The sequence below is a fragment of the Colletes latitarsis genome, chromosome 13, assembly GCF_051014445.1.
Source record: "Colletes latitarsis isolate SP2378_abdomen chromosome 13, iyColLati1, whole genome shotgun sequence".
In the NCBI taxonomy this organism is placed as follows: Eukaryota; Metazoa; Arthropoda; class Insecta; order Hymenoptera; family Colletidae; genus Colletes; species Colletes latitarsis.
This window is the reverse complement of record NC_135146.1, coordinates 10,990,361-11,011,818: the sequence shown is the minus strand read 5'-3', so window position 1 is coordinate 11,011,818 and position 21,458 is coordinate 10,990,361. Positions and strand designations below refer to the sequence as shown.

The 21,458-nt window shown below is 29.7% G+C and overlaps 1 protein-coding gene across 1 annotated transcript in view; it reads left to right on the top strand.

Annotated features, from left to right (window-relative positions):
* Positions 1-11,383, top strand: part of Spz4 (Spaetzle domain-containing protein 4) — a 33,296-nt gene extending 21,913 nt beyond the window's left edge. The window contains exons 3-6 of the mRNA XM_076780727.1: positions 4,248-4,403; positions 4,607-5,344; positions 8,638-8,760; positions 11,140-11,383. Coding sequence (XP_076636842.1) covers positions 4,248-4,403; positions 4,607-5,344; positions 8,638-8,760; positions 11,140-11,383 — 1,261 coding nt within the window. The remainder of the gene's footprint in view (positions 1-4,247; positions 4,404-4,606; positions 5,345-8,637; positions 8,761-11,139) is intronic.
* Positions 11,384-21,458: the final 10,075 nt, after the last annotated feature.

Genomic DNA, 21,458 nt, shown 5'->3' with positions numbered 1-21,458 from the left:
TTGTAAGGGTCCATTACAATTATTTTTGGTGAATAGAGATACCCTCGAAATCCTACGCATTTTCGAGAAAAAAATTAAAGTAAATGTTGAAATTTTTCGACGAAATTAAAAAATTTCAAATCATTCTAAAAAAATTATTTTTAGTCGTAAGGGTCCATTACAATTATTTTTGGTGAATAGAGATACCCTCGAAATCCTACGCATTTTCGAGAAAAAAATTAAAGTAAATGTTGAAATTTTTCGACGAAATTAAAAAATTTCAAATCATTCTAAAAAAATTATTTTTAGTTGTAAGGGTCCATTACAATTATTTTTGGTGAATAGAGATATCCTCGAAATCCTACGCATTTTCGAGAAAAAAATTAAAGTAGATGTTGAAATTTTTCGACGAAAAAAAAAATTTTCAAATTGTTCTAAAAAAATTATATTTAGTTGCTGGGGTCCATTACAATTATTTTTGGTGAATAGAGATATCCTCGAAATCCTACGCATTTTCGAGAAAAAAATTAAAGTAAATGTTGAAATTTTTGGATGAAATTAAAAAATTTCAAATCATTCTAAAAAAATTATTTTTAGTTGCAGTAGTCAATTACAATTATTTTTGGTGAATAGAGATACCCTCGAAATCCTACGCATTTTCGAGAAAAAAATTAAAGTAAATGTTGAAATTTTTCGACGAAATTAAAAAATTTCAAATCATTCTAAAAAAATTATTTTTAGTTGTAAGGGTCCATTACAATTATTTTTGGTGAATAGAGATATCCTCGAAATCCTACGCATTTTCGAGAAAAAAATTAAAGTAGATGTTGAAATTTTTCGACGAAAAAAAAAATTTTCAAATTGTTCTAAAAAAATTATATTTAGTTGCTGGGGTCCATTACAATTATTTTTGGTGAATAGAGATACCCTCGAAATCCTACGCATTTTCGAGAAAAAAATTAAAGTAAATGTTGAAATTTTTGGACGAAATTAAAATATTTCAAATCATTCTAAAAAAATTATTTTCAGTTGTAAGGGTCCATTACAATTATTTTTGGTGAATAGAGATACCCTCGAAATCCTACGCATTTTCGAGAAAAAAATGAAAATAGATGTTGAAATTTTTCGACAAAAAAAAAAAATTTCAAATTGTTCTAAAAAAATTATTCTTAGTTGTAAGGGTCCATTACAATTATTTTTGGTGAATAGAGATCCCCTCGAAAACCTACGCATTTTCGAGAAAAAAATTAAAGTAGATGTTGAAATTTTTCGACGAAAAAAAAAATTTTCAAATTGTTCTAAAAAAATTATATTTAGTTGCTGGGGTCCATTACAATTATTTTTGGTGAATAGAGATATCCTCGAAATCCTACGCATTTTCGAGAAAAAAATTAAAGTAAATGTTGAAATTTTTGGATGAAATTAAAAAATTTCAAATCATTCTAAAAAAATTATTTTTAGTTGCAGTAGTCAATTACAATTATTTTTGGTGAATAGAGATACCCTCGAAATCCTACGCATTTTCGAGAAAAAAATTAAAGTAAATGTTGAAATTTTTCGACGAAATTAAAAAATTTCAAATCATTCTAAAAAAATTATTTTTAGTTGTAAGGGTCCATTACAATTATTTTTGGTGAATAGAGATACCCTCGAAATCCTACGCATTTTCGAGAAAAAAATTAAAGTAGATGTTGAAATTTTTCGACGAAAAAAAAAATTTTCAAATTGTTCTAAAAAAATTATATTTAGTTGCTGGGGTCCATTACAATTATTTTTGGTGAATAGAGATACCCTCGAAATCCTACGCATTTTCGAGAAAAAAATTAAAGTAAATGTTGAAATTTTTGGACGAAATTAAAATATTTCAAATCATTCTAAAAAAATTATTTTCAGTTGTAAGGGTCCATTACAATTATTTTTGGTGAATAGAGATACCCTCGAAATCCTACGCATTTTCGAGAAAAAAATGAAAATAGATGTTGAAATTTTTCGACAAAAAAAAAAAATTTCAAATTGTTCTAAAAAAATTATTCTTAGTTGTAAGGGTCCATTACAATTATTTTTGGTGAATAGAGATCCCCTCGAAAACCTACGCATTTTCGAGAAAAAAATTAAAGTAGATGTTGAAATTTTTCAACGAATAAAAAAATTTTCAAATTGTTCTAAAAAAATTATTTTTAGTTGTAAGGGTCCATTACAATTATTTTTGGTGAATAGAGATACCCTCGAAATCCTACGCATTTTCGAGAAAAAAATTAAAGTAAATGTTGAAATTTTTCGACGAAATTAAAAAATTTCAAATCATTCTAAAAAAATTATTTTTAGTCGTAAGGGTCCATTACAATTATTTTTGGTGAATAGAGATACCCTCGAAATCCTACGCATTTTCGAGAAAAAAATTAAAGTAAATGTTGAAATTTTTCGACGAAATTAAAAAATTTCAAATTGTCCTAAAAAAATTATTTTTAGTTGTACAGGTCCATTACAATTATTTTTGGTGAATAGAGGTACCCTCGAAATCCTACGCGTTTTCGAGAAAAAAATTCTTTAGCGAAAATATAATCTGCGGCCAGAAATGGCACCTCGAAATTTCATGCGAATCTTTAAAATGTAATAACTTCTGAACGGATTGGACGATTTTAATGTTCAAAAAGCCAAACGACGCGTATTTAGATGTAGAATATGTAGAAATTACAAAAATACTGAAAAATTTATTGATTGACCTCGTAAAGTTAGAAAAACTTCATAAAATTGGTCCAATTTTCAAACGACCATAACTCCTGCAATAGTGAATATATTTCAATGAAACTTTTTTCTGAACTAGAGCCCATAGGTATCTACAAAAAAGTATTAGACAACTTTTCTATGGGGCGTCAAACAAAATTATTAAAAATGAAAAACGAATTTTTATGAAAAATCGACAGGGGGTACCTGCTGATATTTTTCGGCGGAAAAAAAAATTTCAAATCGTTCTGGAAAAATTATTTTTAGCTAGGGGTGTCAATTACAATCATTTTTGGTCAATAGACATTCCCTCGAAATCCTAATCACTTTCGAGAAAAAAATTAGAAAAGCTATGAAATTTTTCGACAAAATTAAAAAATTTCAAATCGTTTTGGAAAAATTATTTTCAGTTGCGGGGGTCAATTGCAAGCATTTTTGATCAATAGACATATCCCCGAAATCCTAACCACTTTCGAGAAAAAAATTCCTTACCGAAAATCTAATTTCTGGCCAGAAATGTCTGTCTGATATTCCATGCGTATTTTTAAAATGCCATAACTTCTGAACGGATTGGACGATTTTAATGTCTAAAAAAGCAAACGACGCGTATTTTAGTGAAGAATACGTAGAAATCATAAAAATATTCGAAAAGTTGGTCCTTGACCCCGCAAAATAAGAAAAACTTCATAAAATTGGTCCAATTTTCAAACGACCATAACTCCTACGATAGTGAATATATTTCAATGAAACTTTTTTCTGAACTAGAGCCTATAGGTATCTACAAAAAAGTATTAGACAACTTTTCTGTAGGGCGCCAAACAAAATTATTAGAAATGAAAAACGAATTTCTAAGAAAAATCGACGGGGGGGTAGGGGGTGCCTAAATTTTTCGTCGAAAAAAAAAATTTTGAAATCGTTCTAAAAAAATATTTTCGTCTGCAGCTGTCAATTGCAATCATATTTGGTGAATACATATACCTTCGAAATCCTTCACACTTTCGAGAAAAAAATTCAGGAATGTGCCTAAATTTTTCGACGGAAAAAAAAATTTCAAATCGTTCTAAAAAAAATATTTTTAGCTAGGGGGGTCAATTACAATCATTTTTGGTCAATAGACAGACCCTCTAAATCCTAATCACTTTCGAGAAAAAAATTCCAGTAGATGGTCAAATTTTTCGACGAAAAAAAAAATTTTCAAATTGTTCTAAAAAAATTATTTTTAATTGCAATAGTCAATTACAATCATTTTTGGTGAATAAACATATCCTCAAAATCCTATGCATTTTCGAGAAAAAAATTCAGATAGATATTGAAATTTTTCGACGAAATTAAAAAATTTCAAATGATTCTAAAAAAATTATATTTAGTCGCAGTAGTCAATTACAATAATTTTTGGTGAATAGACATACCCTCGAAATCCTGCACACTTTCGAGAAAAAAATTCTTTACTGAAAATCCAATATCTGCTACTATTAATAATGGAGGAAAATTTCAGTATAAAACTATTTCTTTTCTAACAATGAATTGTGTATTTCGAATTTCAGGCACGCGGTTCGACGTTTCGTGCAAGAGAATCAAGGATTAATGAGACGAATGTACGGAGACGAAAGACACATTAATGTATTGAGAGCAGAGTTTGAAAAAAACGACATAGAATTAAAAAATGACGAGTACTACCACCACTTTTCCGACGACCACAGGTAAATTTTAAATAAAAATTTACTATTCCAGTGTATTATTAACAGTGACGCCTCTTTTTACATAAAACCTGTAAATTTAATCCCTAATACAATTTTCGATTTATTCAAAAATGTTTAAGTCTTTAATTTCCATTTTTACAGATACTCGTTAACACGCATCTCAAATATATTACAACCGATCTAATCTAAACCAACTATTTCAGGAAATACCAATATTCTCACGATTACGAGTACTTCGAGAACGAAGAAAATCTGAGGAACGACGACGAGTACCAGCGACGAGGCTTCACGAGCAGATCCTTCAACGACAATGGCGGCAAACGATTGAACAAATTTCCAAAATTGAGCGAGTACACCAAACCTCATTTCCGACCAACCGAAAAATCGACCACATTGACGACCACGACGTCTACGGTGACCGTTTCGTTGGCCACGGAAACGCCATCCGCGCCATCGACGTCCCCAGCGGCCATCTTGGTATCACGCGAGTCGACGACGGCCTCGGTGAACAGCACGAACGACGAGAAAATGGAGAACGCGGACGAGTCGTCGTCGATGATGATCCCTCAGGCTGTCAGGGAGCAGAATTTCAGCATCAACGAAATTCCTGAGCAAATCGACAAGATCGAGGAGGAACTGGAGGAAATCGCGGACGTTTCGGAGGTCCCGGACGTCGGTTTCGAGGAAAGCTCGACGGCAAGTTTGCCAGGAATGACGGAACTGCCGGCTGAGCTCGATACCAGCGGAGACCTGTTTGCCACGCCGAAAGAAACGACCGTCCAGGAGGCTCCCAGCTCGAACGAGCAACAGGAGTTCAAACCTCGACCGGAATATCGACCGGCGAACAAGCCGGAAGCTTCTTCTTCCATGGAAGGCCAGCTGTATCAGGACGTCGCCGCGAAAGATCAACAGGAACAACCGGTTCTGAAACTCAGAGGAGTGTAAGTGGCGTTTTATTTGCATTTATTAGGAATCCAAGGGTGTTTCACTTTTATTCGATACTCGACGCTTTCTCACGATGGCGGACTTGGACTCTTTTCGAGACCCCTAAATATGTGTAACTCGCGTCTTTACATATTTCTTATATTTTTGCATATTAACACCCTGACGTACGATTTATATAAATTTTCGAACGTATACTGCTTAATTCTAAATGATTTCTGTTGCCACAGCTAATTTCAATATGGCGGTAGTCACGGGTTACATTGATTCCAAATTAAAGAAAAATCTGTTTTATATTATAGTGATTGTTAGATTATTGTATTTGATTTCAAATAATTTTTCGAAAGTATATTATTTCATTCCAAATAATTTATCAAGCATATACTATTTAATTACAAATAATTCTTCAAACGTATACTGCTTAATTCCAAATAATTTCTGTTACCACAGCTAATTTCAATATGGCGGTGGTCACGGGTTACATTGATTCCAAATTAAGCAAAAATCTGTTTTATATTATAGTGATTGTTAGATTATTGTATTTGATTTCAAAGAATTTTTCGAAAGTATATTATTTAATTCCAAATAATTTATCAAGCATATACTATTTAATTCCAAATAATTCTTCAAACGTACAGATTCTATTTTTTATTCCAAATAATTCTTCAAACCTATATTATTGAATTTATTTCAAAATAATTGTTCAAACCTATACTATTGTATTTAATTCCAAATAATTTTTCATACGTACACTGCTTAATTCCAAATAATTTTTGTTACCACAGCTAATTTCAATATGGCGGTGGTCACGGGTTACATTGATTCCAAATTAAAGAAAAATCTGTTTTATATTATAGTGATTGTTAGATTATTGTATTTGATTTCAAAGAATTTTTCGAAAGTACATTATTTCATTTCAAATAATTTATGAAGCATATACTATTTAATTACAAATAATTTTTCATATGTATACTGCTTAATTCCAAATGATTTCTGTTACCACAGCTAATTTCAATATGGCGGTGGTCAGGGGTTACATTGATTCCAAATTAAGCAAAAACCTATTTTATATTATAGTGATTATTAGATTATTGTATTTAATTTCAAATAATTTTTCGAAAGTATATTATTTCATTCCAAATAATTTATGAAGCATATACTATTTAATTCCAAATAATTTTTCATATGTATACTGCTTAATTCCAAATGATTTCTGTTGCCACAGCTAATTTCAATATGGCTGTGGTCACGAGTTACATAAATTCCAAATTAAGCAAAAACATATTTTATATTACAGTGATTATGAGATTATTGTATTTAATTTCAAATAATTTTTCAGAAGTATACTATTTAATTCCAAATAATTTATCAAGCATATACTATTTAATTACAAATAATTGTTCAAACCTATACTATTGTATTTAATTCCAAATAATTTTTCATACGTATACTGCTTAATTCTAAATGATTTCTGTTACCACAGCTAATTTCAATATGGCGGTGGTCAGGGGTTACATTGATTCCAAATTAAGCAAAAACCTGTTTTATATTGTAGTGATTGTTAGATTATTGTATTTGATTTCAAATAATTTTTTAAAAGTATATTATTTCATTTCAAATAATTTATGAAGCATATACTATTTAATTACAAATAATTATTCATACGTATACTGCTTAATTCTAAATGATTTCTGTTACCACAGCTAATTTCAATATGGCGGTGGTCACGGGTTACATTGATTCCAAATTAAAGAAAAATTTGTTTTATATTATAGTGATTGTTAGATTATTGTATTTGATTTCAAATAATTTTTCGAAAGTATATTATTTCATTCCAAATAATTTATGAAGCATATACTATTTAATTACAAATAATTCTTCAAACGTACAGGTACTATTTTTTATTCCAAATAATTGTTCAAACCTATACTATTGAATTTAATTCAAAATAATTTGTCAAATCTATACTATTGTATTTAATTCCAAATAATTTTTCATATGTATACTGCTTAATTCCAAATAATTTCTGTTCCCACAGCAAATTCCAATATGGCGGTGATCATAGGTTACATTGATTCCAAATTAAGCAAAAATCTGCTTTATATTATAGTGATTGTTAGATTATTGTATTTGATTTCAAAGAATTTTTCGAAAGTATATTATTTAATTCCAAATAATTTATCAAGCATATACTATTTAATTCCAAATAATTCTTCAAACGTACAGGTACTATTTTTTATTCCAAATAATTGTTCAAACCTATACTATTGAATTTAATTCAAAATAATTTGTCAAATCTATACTATTGTATTTAATTCCAAATAATTTTTCAAACATATATTGCTTAATTCCAAATAATTTCTGTTACCACAGCTAATTTCAATATGGCGGTGGTCAGGGGTTACATTGATTCCAAATTAAGCAAAAATCTGTTTTATATTATAGTGATTGTTAGATTATTGTATTTGATTTCAAATAATTTTTCGAAAGTATATTATTTCATTCCAAATAATTTATCAAGCATATACTATTTAATTCCAAATAATTCTTCAAACGTACAGATTCTATTTTTTATTCCAAATAATTCTTCAAACCTATATTATTGAATTTATTTCAAAATAATTGTTCAAACCTATACTTTTGTATTTAATTCCAAATAATTTTTCAAACGTATACTGTTTAATTCCAAATAATTTCTGTTCCCACAGCAAATTCCAATATGGCGGTGATCATAGGTTACATTGATTCCAAATTAAGCAAAAATCTGTTTTATATTATAGTGATTATTAGATTATTGTATTTGATTTCAAATAATTTTTCGAAAGTATATTATTTAATTTCAAATAATTTATCAAGCATATACTATTTAATTACAAATAATTCTTCAAACGTACAGGTACTATTTTTTATTCCAAATAATTGTTCAAACCTATACTATTGAATTTAATTCAAAATAATTTGTCAAATGTATACTATTGTATTTAATTCCAAATAATTTCTGTTACCACAGCAAATTCCAATATGGCGGTGGTCACAGGTTACATCGACTCCAAACTAAGCAAACGCCAATTATTATTATTGATAATGCAATGTTTATGAATCCCGTCAATTAACTTTATAAACTTAAATGGATTCTCTAGTTTTTTAAACATTGAAATTTCCTATAAATGCATAAACATCCACAGTTTAATAATATCGTACGAGAAGGGTGTAAATTAATTTCCATTGTGACTTTTTAATAACTCGAACTTTAAAGAAGTGACTAAACTTTTTGTTTTACGTAATGTTTCAGGAATGCTTGTCCAGTGAAGGAGGAGGTCGTTGCACCCTTCTGGGCAAACAATACAAGAGGCGAAGTACTGGCACTGCTGAATCTCTACCCCTTCGAGCAATACGTCCATTGGGAAAAATGCACGTGAGTATCGAGAGAAATACTTTTAACACAAATATTCAAATTGTGAAACCACCTTGTTTTTCTAAATCTTTTTAATTCTATTTTGATTCTAAAGATTTTCAATTAAATCAAATTTTAATTCTGAAAAGCTACAGAATCCACTTAATATGCAAAAATATGAAAAATACTTAAAGCAAGATGCGAATAAAAATGTGAATTTGCATGAAGATTTGGTGAAAAAATATACAGGGTGTTCGGCCACCCCTGGGGAAAATTTTAATGGAAGATTCTGGAGGCCAAAATAAGACGAAAATGAAGAATACCAATTTGTTGATGGAGGCTTCGTTAAAATGTTATTAATATTCAAAGTTCCGTTAGTAATGAATTTTTTTCTCGAAAGTGGATAAGATTTTGAGGGTATGTCTACTCACCAAAAATTATTGTAATTGACTACTGCAACTAACAATAATTTTTTTAGAATCATTTGAAATTTTTTAATTTCGTCGAAAAATTTCAACATCTACTGGAATTTTTTTCTCGAACGTGATTAGGATTTCGAGGGTATGTCTGTTGACCAAAAATGATTATAATTGACCCCCCTAGATAAGAATAATTTTTTCAGAACGATTTGAAATTTTTTTTTTCGACAAAAAATTTAGGCACCTACCCCCTGACGATTTTTCTTAAAAACTCGTTTTTCATTTTTAATAATTTTGTTTGACGCTTTCCAGAAAAGTTTTGTAATACTTATTTGTAGGTATTCATGAACTCTACTCCACCCCAAAATTTCAATGAGATATATTCACTATTGTAAGAGTTATGGTCGTTTGAAAATTGGACCATATTTATGGGGTTTTCCTAACTTTACGAGGTCAACGAATAAATTTTTCAGTATTTTTAGAATTTCTACGTACTCCTCACTAAAATACGCGTCGATTGCTTTTTGAAACATTAAAATCGTCCAATCCGTTCAGAAGTTATGGCATTTTAAAGATTTCCATGAAATTTTGGTCAAACATTTCTGACTTCGCATAATATTTTCGGTAAGGAATTTTTTTCTCGAAACTGAGTAGGATTTCGAGGGTATGTCTATTGACCAAAAATGATTGCAATTGACCCCCCTAGATAAAAATAATTTTTTCAGAACGATTTGAAATTTTTTTTTTCCGCGGAAAAATATCAGCACCTACCCCCTGTCGATTTTTCTTAAAAATTCGTTTTTCATTTTTAGTAATTTTGTTTGACGCTTTCCAGAAAAGTTTTGTAATACTTATTTGTAGGTATTCATGAACTCTACTCCACCCCAAAATTTCATTGAAATATATTCACTATTGTAGGAGTTAAGCCTGTTTAAAAAGTGGACCATTTTTATGAAGTTTTTTTCATTTTGCGAGGTCAAGGAACAACTTTTCCAATGTTTTTAGAATTTCTACATATTCTAGACTAAAATACGCGTTGATTGCTTTTTTAAACATTGAAATCCGTCAATCCGTTCAAGAGTTATGGCATTTTAAAGATTCGCATGAAAATTCGGGCAGACATTCTAAGCCAGAAATTACATTTTCGGTAAGGAATTTTTTTCTCTAAAATGGTTAGGATTTCGAGGGTACGTCTATTGACCAAAAATGATTGTAATTGATGCCCCTAGATAAAAATAATTTTTTCAGAACGATTTGAAATTTTTTTTTTCCACCGAAAAATGTCAGCAGCTACCCCCTATCGATTTTTCTTAAAAACTCGTTTTTCATTTTTAATAATTTTGTTTGACGCCCTACGGAAAAGTTGTCTAATACTTTTTTGTAGATACCCATGAGCTCTACTTCAGGAAAAAGTTTCATTGAAATATATTCACTATTGTAGGAGTTATGGTCGTTTGAAAATTGGACCATTTTTATGGGGTTTTCCTAACTTTACGAGGTCAACGAATAAATTTTTCAGTATTTTTGTAGTTTCTACATATTTTACATCTAAATACGCGTCGTTTGGCTTTTTGAACATTAAAATCGTCCAATCCGTTCAGAAGTTATGGCATTTTAAAAATACGCATGGAATATCAGACAGACATTTCTGGCCAGAAATTATATTTTCGGTAAGGAATTTTTTTCTCTAAAATGGTTAGGATTTCGAGGGTACGTCTATTGACCAAAAATTATTGCAATTGACTCCCCTATATAAAAATAATTTTTCCAGAACGATTTGAAATTTTTTAATATAACTATTAATAACTTTCTAACGAAGCCTCAGTCATAAAATTGATATTCTTAATTTTCGTCTTATTTTGGCCTCCAGAACCCCCCATTAAAATTTTCCCCAGGGTCGTACACCCTGTATACAGAAATTATGCTGCAGCCAGACCCCAAGAGTTAATCTGTTTAATCCGTTTGATCTGTTTGATTAAAGTCACGAGAACAAACAGATGTACTGCAGAGACGGATGCAGATGCGAGCAACAATACAGACTCCACAGATTGTTGGCGTACGATCCGAACAACGAGTGTCGTGGCATCTTCAGCGACTGGTTCAAGTTTCCAAGCTGTTGCGTGTGCCGTTGTTACGATTTGCCCCTCGAATTTCGCGTAACTTCTCGATCTCCACGAATGCAGAAACGAGTCAAAGTCCGCCCGCCTCGTAGCCGCTACTCCTAAAAGAACAAACAATTCTTAACAGAGTCTTTGCAAAAGGAAGCATTCAACAGTATTTTCTTTAAACTTTTACAAATCTTTTTAACCAAACACTATGATCGTCAAAAGTCTCGATATATCTATTCGTTAAAACTCGACTTCGATAGTAAAAATCGGTAATCGATTTGATTGGAAATTAAGTTTTGGAGGATTTATATTCATCTGTACATTTTTCACCGAAATACGATACTCTTGGGTCTTTTGTATTTTTGAAACCCGAACAGTACGAATGTAAAATTGTTATGTACATATACTTACAATAAACAAGTAAATATTCGAGTTTCCAGTGATCCATTGCGAATGTTTGAATGAAAAGAAAACGAATGTAAAATATTTATTGAGTTAGCAAAAGCGTTTGAGAATTCTGTGAACAGAAGAAAAATTATGGGAAAAATGAACGCCAATGCATGCCATATGTATAAAATTTCGCTCGATATTGTCCACGTTTCTACAGCATTGTGTAAATAATTGCAATAACGAGCGTTTCGTAATCGTAAGCGACGTTAACGTAAACAATGAAACCGATAGCTACTTGTACAGTGGAAATACAGTGGAAATCTAATGGCTACAGCCTAGTCAAATAATTATACGTCAACCAACAAATTATGGTTGCCACTCTTCGCTAGCTTGTCGATCTAAACGTCACTGTTTTGTTTGTTTCCACAGATGATGTTTTTATTTATTGAAAATAAACTTGACTCGTAGATTTTGGAGAAATAGAAATTTAAGTAAAAATTCTTTAAAATATAATCAAGGAAACGTAACGAGAATTGAGGAATAAAATATTTAAATGAGCACGAAGAATTAAAAATGTATAAATAATATCTGAGAATTTTTTAATTATTACTTTGCACCGATATAGTTGTTATTGCTATTTAAGACATTTGCTAAACATCTACTCCAAGTAATCATAAGGCTCGTGAATAAAGCTGCATAAGCCATCTTTTTGTTACATTTGTTGTTAGTGTTACTTGCATTTGATAAATATTATGTAACGTTGTGTGAGTTTACGATATGTAACAATCCCCGGTAAAGGAATAATCTTCGTTTTACGATACTAATTTGCATTGATATTTCTATCACTATCGCCTGTAAGAATATAATTATTTGATTATGGGAGCGTGCATATTTGTAATCGTACCAACAAAATTTTTATGAAAAATATTCTATATATCGACTTTGTAATTAGGAAAAAATATATTTCTTAATGGAAAACCATGTACTGTCATTTAAATATAATAAAGAATCATTTTATACTAAAATAGATATTTTTCTGTGAAGTATTATGAAGTTTGACGATGTTTGCAGACCAGAAACAAAACCTATGATTAATTCAAGTACTGAAATATAACGAGGAATCGTTTCATACTAAAATAAATATTTTTCTGTGAAGTATTATGAAGTTTGACGATGTTTGCAAACCAAAATCAAAACCTATGATTAATTGAAATACTGAAATATAACGAGGAATCATTTTATAGTAAAATAAATATTTTTCTGTGAAGTATTATGATGTTTGACAATGTTTGCAGGTCAAAAACAAAATTTATAATTAATTAAAGTATTCAAATATAATAAAGAATCGTTTCATACGAAAATAAACATTTTTTTGTAATTTATTATGAAGTTTGACGATGTTTGCAGGCCAAAAACAAAACTTATGATTAATTCAAGTATTGAAATATAACAAAGAATCATTTTATTCTAAAATAAATATTTTCCTGTGAAGTATTATGAAGTTTGACAATGTTTGGAAGCCAAAAACAAAACCTATGATTAATTCAAGTACTGAAATATATCATTTTATACAAAAATAAGTATTTTCTGTAATGTCTTATGAAGTTTGACAATGTTTGGAAGCCAAAAACAAAACCTATGATTAATTCAAGTACTGAAATATATCATTTTATACAAAAATAAGTATTTTCTGTAATGTCTTAAGAAGTTTGACAATGTTTGCAAGCCAAAAACAAACTCTTTGATTAATTGAAATACTTAAATATAACGAGGAATCATTTTATACTAAAATAAATATTTTTCTGTAATTTATTATGAAGTTTGACGATGTTTGCAGGCCAAAAACAAAACCTATGAGAATTCAAGTACTGAAATATATCATTTTATACAAAAATAAGTATTTTCTGTAATTTATTATGAAGTTTGACGATGTTTGCAGGCCAAAAACAAAACCTATGATTAATTCAAGTACTGAAATATATCATTTTATACAAAAATAAGTATTTTCTGTAATGTCTTATGAAGTTTGACAATGTTTGGAAGCCAAAAACAAAACCTATGATTAATTCAAGTACTGAAATATATCATTTTATACAAAAATAAGTATTTTCTGTAATGTCTTATGAAGTTTGACAATGTTTGGAAGCCAAAAACAAAACCTATGAGAATTCAAGTACTGAAATATATCATTTTATACAAAAATAAGTATTTTCTGTAATTTATTATGAAGTTTGATGATGTTTGCAGGCCAAAAACAAAACCTATGATTAATTCAAGTACTGAAATATATCATTTTATACTAAAATAAATATTTTTTTGTAAAGTATTATGAAGTTTGACGATGTTTGCAGGCCAAAAACAAAATCTATGATTAATTCAAGTACTGAAATATAACAAGGAATCGTTTCATACGAAAATAAATATATTTCTGTAATTTATTATGAAGTTTGACGATGTTTGCAGGCCAAAAACAAAACCTATGATTAATTCAAATACTGAAATATAACGAGGAATTGTTTCATACTGAAATAAATATTTTTCTGTAATTTATTATGAAGTTTGACGATGTTTGCAGGCCAAAAACAAACTCTTTGATTAATTCAAGTACTGAAATATAATAAAGAATCGTTTCATACAAAAATAAATAAATTTCTATAATTTATTATCAAGTTTGACGATGTTTGCAGGCCAAAAACAAAACCTATGATTAATTCAAATACTGAAATATAACGAGGAATCGTTTCATACTAAAATAAATATTTTTCTGTAATTTATTATGAAGTTTGACGATGTTTGAAGGCCAAAAACAAAACCTATGATTAATTGAAGTACTGAAATATATCATTTTATACAAAAATGAATACTTTTCTGTAATTTATTATGAAGTTTGACGATGTTTGCAGGCCAGAAACAAAACCTATGATTAATTCAAGTACTGAAATATAACGAGGAATCGTTTCATACTAAAATAAATACTTTTCTGTGAAATATTATGAAGTTTGACAATGTTTGCAAGCCAAAAACAAAACCTATAATTAATTGAAATACTGAAATATAACGAGGAATCATTTTATACAAAAATAAATATTTTTCTGTGAAGTATTATGAAGTTTGACGATGTTTGAAGGCCAAAAACAAAACCTATAATTAATTGAAATACTGAAATATAACGAGGAATCATTTTATACTAAAATAAATATTTTTCTGTGAAGTATTATGAAGTTTGACAGTGTTTGAAGTACTGAAATCATAAGTTGGCAAACATAGAAAACTTTTTCTTCCCTCATGTGATCTAGAGGGTTACTATGAACGATTTTATTTAAAGAAACTATCCTAAATTCACAGCCATTAGCTCGGTGGTACCCACAAAGGGAAACTTTAATAAAAAAAGAGAAAAACTTTGATGAAAACATGATCATTGTGGGTAACACCGATTACCAGGTCTCACCACGAGGAGGTTGCTGCGACTGGAGACCCGAAAGAAGATAGATGGAACCAAAGTTCCTTCGATCTCCTCGTTTTATGCTGCCAAGCAATAATTTCATAAAAAAAAACCAGTCAAAATTAAAATATACACTTGCAGCAGGTCCTACATTAATATAAAATTTGTCAAAAAGTTATTTATATGGATCAATCGATAAATTATTTAATTTTAACAATCATGATTCGAAAGAAAATTCGATTCAAATATCATGGCTTCCATTGATTATAATTTTTAATATATTCATTAAACAGTAGTTGAAATAGTTATCGACAATCTCGACCTAGCAAATGATAGTTATATATGATCAACACTTTTTAAGATATAAATATTTAATATTGGTTGTGCATTAGTTTGCATAAATTCGATCTCCTCGTTTTATGCTGCCAAGCAATTATTTTATAAAAAAAACCAGTCAAAATTAAAATATACACTTGCAACAGGTCCTACGTTAATATAAAATTTGTTAAAAAGTTATTTATATGGACCAATCGATAAATTATTTAATTTTAACAATCATGATTCGAAAGAAAATTCGATTCAAATATCATGGCTTCCATTGATTGTAATTTTTAATATATTCATTAAACAGTAGTTGAAATAGTTATCAACAATCTCGACCTAGCAAATGATAGTTATATATGATCAACACTTTTTAAGATATAAATATTTAATATTGGTTGTGCATTAGTTTGCATAAATTCGATCTCCTCGTTTTATGCTGCCAAGCAATTATTTCATAAAAAAAAACCAGTCAAAATTAAAATATACACTTGCAGCAGGTCCTACATTAATATAAAATTTGTTAAAGTTATTTATATGGACCAATCGATAAATTATTTAATTTTAACAATCATGATTCGAAAGAAAATTCGATTCAAATATCATGGCTTCCATTGATTGCAATTTTTAATATATTCATTAAACAGTAGTTGAAATAGTTACCAACAATCTCGTCCTAGCAAATGATAGTTATATATGATCAACACTTTTTAAGATATAAATATTTAATATTGGTTGTGCATTAGTTTGCATAAATTCGATCTCCTCGTTTTATGCTGCCAAGCAATTATTTTATAAAAAAAACCAGTCAAAATCAAAATATACACTTGCAGCAGGTCCTACATTAATATAAAATTTGTTAAAAAGTTATTTATATGGACCAATCGATAAATTATTTAATTTTAACAATCATGATTCGAAAGAAAATTCGATTCAAATATCATGGCTTCCATTGATTGCAATTTTTAATATATTCATTAAACAGTAGTTGAAATAGTTATCGACAATCTCGACCTACCAAATGATAGTTATATATGATCAACACTTTTTAAGATATAAATATTTAATATTGGTTGTGCATTAGTTTGCATAAATTCGATCTCCTCGTTTTATGCTGCCAAGCAATAATTTCATAAAAAAAAACCAGTCAAAATTAAAATATACACTTGCAGCAGATCCTACATTAATATAAAATTTGTTAAAGTTATTTATATGGACCAATCGATAAATTATTTAATTTTAACAATCATGATTCGAAAGAAAATTCGATTCAAATATCATGGCTTCCATTGATTGCAATTTTTAATATATTCATTAAACAGTAGTTGAAATAGTTACCAACAATCTCGACCTACCAAATGATAGTTATATATGATCAACACTTTTTAAGATATAAATATTTAATATTGTTTGTGCATTAGTTTGCATAAATTCGATCTCCTCGTTTTATGCTGCCAAGCAATTATTTCATAAAAAAAAACCAGTCAAAATTAAAATATACACTTGCAGCAGGTCCTACATTAATATAAAATTTGTCAAAAAGTTATTTATATGGACCAATCGATAAATTATTTAACTTTAACAATCATGATTCGAAAGAAAATTCGATTCAAATATCATGGCTTCCATTGATTGTAATTTTTAATATATTCATTAAACAGTAGTTGAAATAGTTATCGACAATCTCGACCTAGCAAATGATAGTTATATATGATCAACACTTTTTAAGATATAAATATTTAATAGTGGTTGTGCATTAGTTTGCATAAATTCGATCTCCTCGTTTTATGCTGCCAAGCAATTATTTTATAAAAAAAACGAGGCAAAATTAAAATATACACTTGCAGCAGGTCCTACATTAATATAAAATTTGTTAAAGTTATTTATATGGACCAATCGATAAATTATTTAATTTTAACAATCATGATTCGAAAGAAAATTCGATTCAAATATCATGGCTTCCATTGATTGTAATTTTTAATATATTCATTAAACAGTAGTTGAAATAGTTATCGACAATCTCGACCTAGCAAATGATAGTTATATATGATCAACACTTTTTAAGATATAAATATTTAATATTGGTTGTGCATTAATTTGCATAAATGAAGAAACAGTTTCCTCTGGGCACCACTGGTGCATACTGTACTGCATATCAAATATGCCTTCTGCGCAGCTATGTTTGCGCACAACGACAGAGACTTCCGAGTTCCTCCATTAGAGGCGCTGCGCCGTGACCTTGCGCAGATGCAACGTTCGCGTGCATGCATATACAGTAGTGCTTCGATAAAGTGTACTATTGCAACGATTCCAAGTTGCATAAAATTAGTTACACCGCCTCTGGACGCACATATTGTTAATAAAAGTTAACCAGAACACTAGATTAAATCACTCGACCATTGGTAACACGATACGATTCGCTTGTATCGAAACACAGGCGATATTCACGATTGCCTATACCGAATCAGCGTTCCGTTTCCTCCGTCAAGAGAGGTAGAGGTCAGAGCTAAAATATCGATTCAGTATAGGCGAAAACTGTTTGCTCGTCATCTTTAGTGAGCTTCAAAGTATGAGGAATCGTTTATATAGTCGAGAGTTTCGCTTATACAGAGAAAATACTGTACTTCGACCACGACTTTCTTGTAATGTTTTATTCGACGCAGTATGTCTAAACAGTACAGCAAACGCATTTCACTGACGATACAGCAACGACTGGACGTGATACAAAAATTAAAAGATGGCGTCGCGAAGCGTCTGTTATGCAAAGAATACGGCGTTAACATTGCAACTATCTACCGAATCAGGAAGAACGAAGCCCAAATACGCGAAGAGTCGCAGAAATTGGCGAAAAACAGTTCTGTAAGGAAGAGGATGCGAAAGCCTGAACAAAGTGACGTGGAAACTCGTCTGTACGCGTGGTTTATACAGCAGCAAGAAATGGGGAAACAGCTCAGTAATTCGATACTTCAAGAAAAAGCAAAGGCTCTCTACGAGGAGTTTGGCGGCCCCTCGATTTTTAAAGCCTCCACTGGCTGGCTGTGGAAATTCAAAATCCGCCATGGCATCCGCACGGGCGACGCCAATGACGATAATGCGGAAGCTGACACGACCACGGAAAATTACAACCCGGAAATAAAACTCGAGGACAGCGTGGAATTCTCCACCGATCGATCGTTCGATCGAAACACGCCTGTCGATCAGAATCTGCCCGCGGACGAGAAAGAAATAGATCGTTCGTTTCGAACTTTGCTTTCGTGGGCTGAAACGGAGCCTGAGTACGTTCGATTGCAACTGCAAGCATTGAAAGTCTATTACGATCAAACGAAATAAAAAGAATTGAAAAATATTAAAGATATGATTATTTACCCCTCGATGAATTTTATTCGCGAATAACGAATGAAAAGTTTTGGATTCGTGGGGAATAAAAATGTTATTCGTTATATGCGAATAAAGTTTGCGACAACGAAGCAACGCGTATGTATATATGATTTCTGTAATTGTAATTGCAAGCATTTGAAAATTTACTACGATCAAACAATGAAATAAAAAAAACTGAAAAATATAAAAAATATAATTATTTACCCCTCGATGAATGTTATTCGCGAATAACGAATAAAAGTTTTGGATTCGTGGGGAATAAAAATGTTATTCATTATATGCGAATAAAGTTTGCAACAACGGAGTAACGCGTATGTAAGATTTCTGTAATTGCAATTGCAAGCATTTGAAAATTTACTACGATCAAACGAAATAAAAAAAATTGAAAAATATTAAAAATATGATTATTTACCCCTCGATGAATGTTATTTGCGAATAACGAATGAAAAGTTTTGGATTCGTGGGGAATAAAAATGTTATTCGTTATATGCGAATAAAGTTTGCGACAACGAAGCAACGCGTATGTATGTATGATTTCTGTAACTGCAATTGCAAGCATTTGAAAATCTACTACGATCAAACAAAATAAAAAAAAATTGTCTGAAAAATATTAAAGATATGATTATTTACCCCTCGATGAATGTTATTCGCGAATAACGAATAAAAATTTTAGATTCGTGGGGACTAAAAATGTTATTCGTTATATGCGAATAAAATTTGCAACAATGAAGCAACGCGTATGTATATATGATTTCTGCAACTGCAAGCATTTGAAAATCTACTACAATCAAACAAAATTAAAAAAAAATTGTCTGAAAAATATAAAAAATATGATTATTTTCCTCTCGATGAATTTTATTCACGAATAACGAATAAAAGTTTTGGATTCGTGGGGAATAAAAATGTTATTCGTTATATGCGAATAAAGTTTGCAACAATGAAGTAACGCGTATATATATATATGATTTCTGTAACTGCAATTGCAAGCATTTGAAAATTTACTACGATCAAACGAAATAAAAAAAACTGAAAAATATTAAAGATATGATTATTTACCCCTCGATGAATTTTATTCGCGAATAACAAATGAAAAGTTTTGGATTCGTGGGGAATAAAAATGTCATTCGTTATATGCGAATAAAGTTTGCGACAACGAAGCAACGCGTATGTATATATGATTTCTGTAACTGCAATTGCAAGCATTTGAAAATCTACTACGATCAAACAAAATAAAAAGAAATTGTCTGAAAAATATAAAAAATATGATTATTTAACCCTCGATGAATGTTATTCGCGAATAACGAATGAAAAGTTTTGGATTCGTGGGGAATAAAAATGTTATTCGTTATATGCGAATAAAGTTTGCGACAACGATGCAACGCGTATGTATGTATGATTTCTGTAACTGCAATTGCAAGCATTTGAAAATTTACTACGATCAAATAAAGAAATAAAAAAAAAAAAATATAAAAAATATAATTGTTTACCCCTCGATGAATTTTATTCGCGAATAACGAATGAAAAGTTTTGGATTCGTGGGGAATAAAAATGTCATTCGTTATATGCGAATAAAGTTTGCGACAACGAAGCAACACGTATGTATAGATGATTTCTGCAATTGCAAGCATTTGAAAATCTACTATGATCAGACAACGAAATAAAAAAAACTGAAAAATATAAAAAATATAATTATTTACCTCTCGATGAATGTTATTCGCGAATAACGAATAAAAGTTTTGGATTCGTGGGGAATAAAAATGTTATTCGTTATATGCGAATAAAGTTTGCGACAACAAAGCAACGCGTATATATATATGATTTCTGTAACTGCAATTGCAAGCATTTGAAAATCTACTACGATCAAACAAAATAAAAAAAAATTGTCTGAAAAATATTAAAGATATGATTATTTACCCCTCGATGAATTTTATTCGCGAATAACGAATAAAAATTTTAGATTCGTGGGGAATAAAAATGTTATTCGTTATATGCGAATAAAATTTGCGACAACGATGCAACACGTATGTATGTATGATTTCTGTAACTGCAATTGCAAGCATTTGAAAATTTACTACGATCAAATAAAGAAATAAAAAAAATTGTCTGAAAAATATAAAAAATATGATTATTTAACCCTCGATGAATTTTATTCGCGAATAACGAATAAAAAATTTTAGATTCGTTTCTTAAAATTTTTTATTCGGGGAATAAAAATGTTATTCGTTATATGCGAATAAAGTTTGCAACAACGAAGTAACGCGTATGTATGTCTGATTTCTGTAACTGCAAGCATTAAAAATCTACTACGATCAAACAACAAAATAAAAAAATTGTCTGAAAAGTATAAAAAATATGATTATTTAACCCTCGATGAATTTTATTCGCGAATAACGAATAAAAAATTTTAGATTCGTGGGGAATAAAAATGTTATTCGTTATATGCGAATAAAGTTTGCAACAACGAAGCAACGCGTATGTATGTCTGATTTCTGCAACTGCAAGCATTAAAAATCTACTACGATCAAACAACAAAATAAAAAAATTGTCTGAAAAATATAAGAAATATGATTATTTACCTCTCGATGAATTTTATTCGCGAATAACGAATAAAAAATTTTAGATTCGTTTCTTAAAATTTTTTATTCGGGGAATAAAAATGTT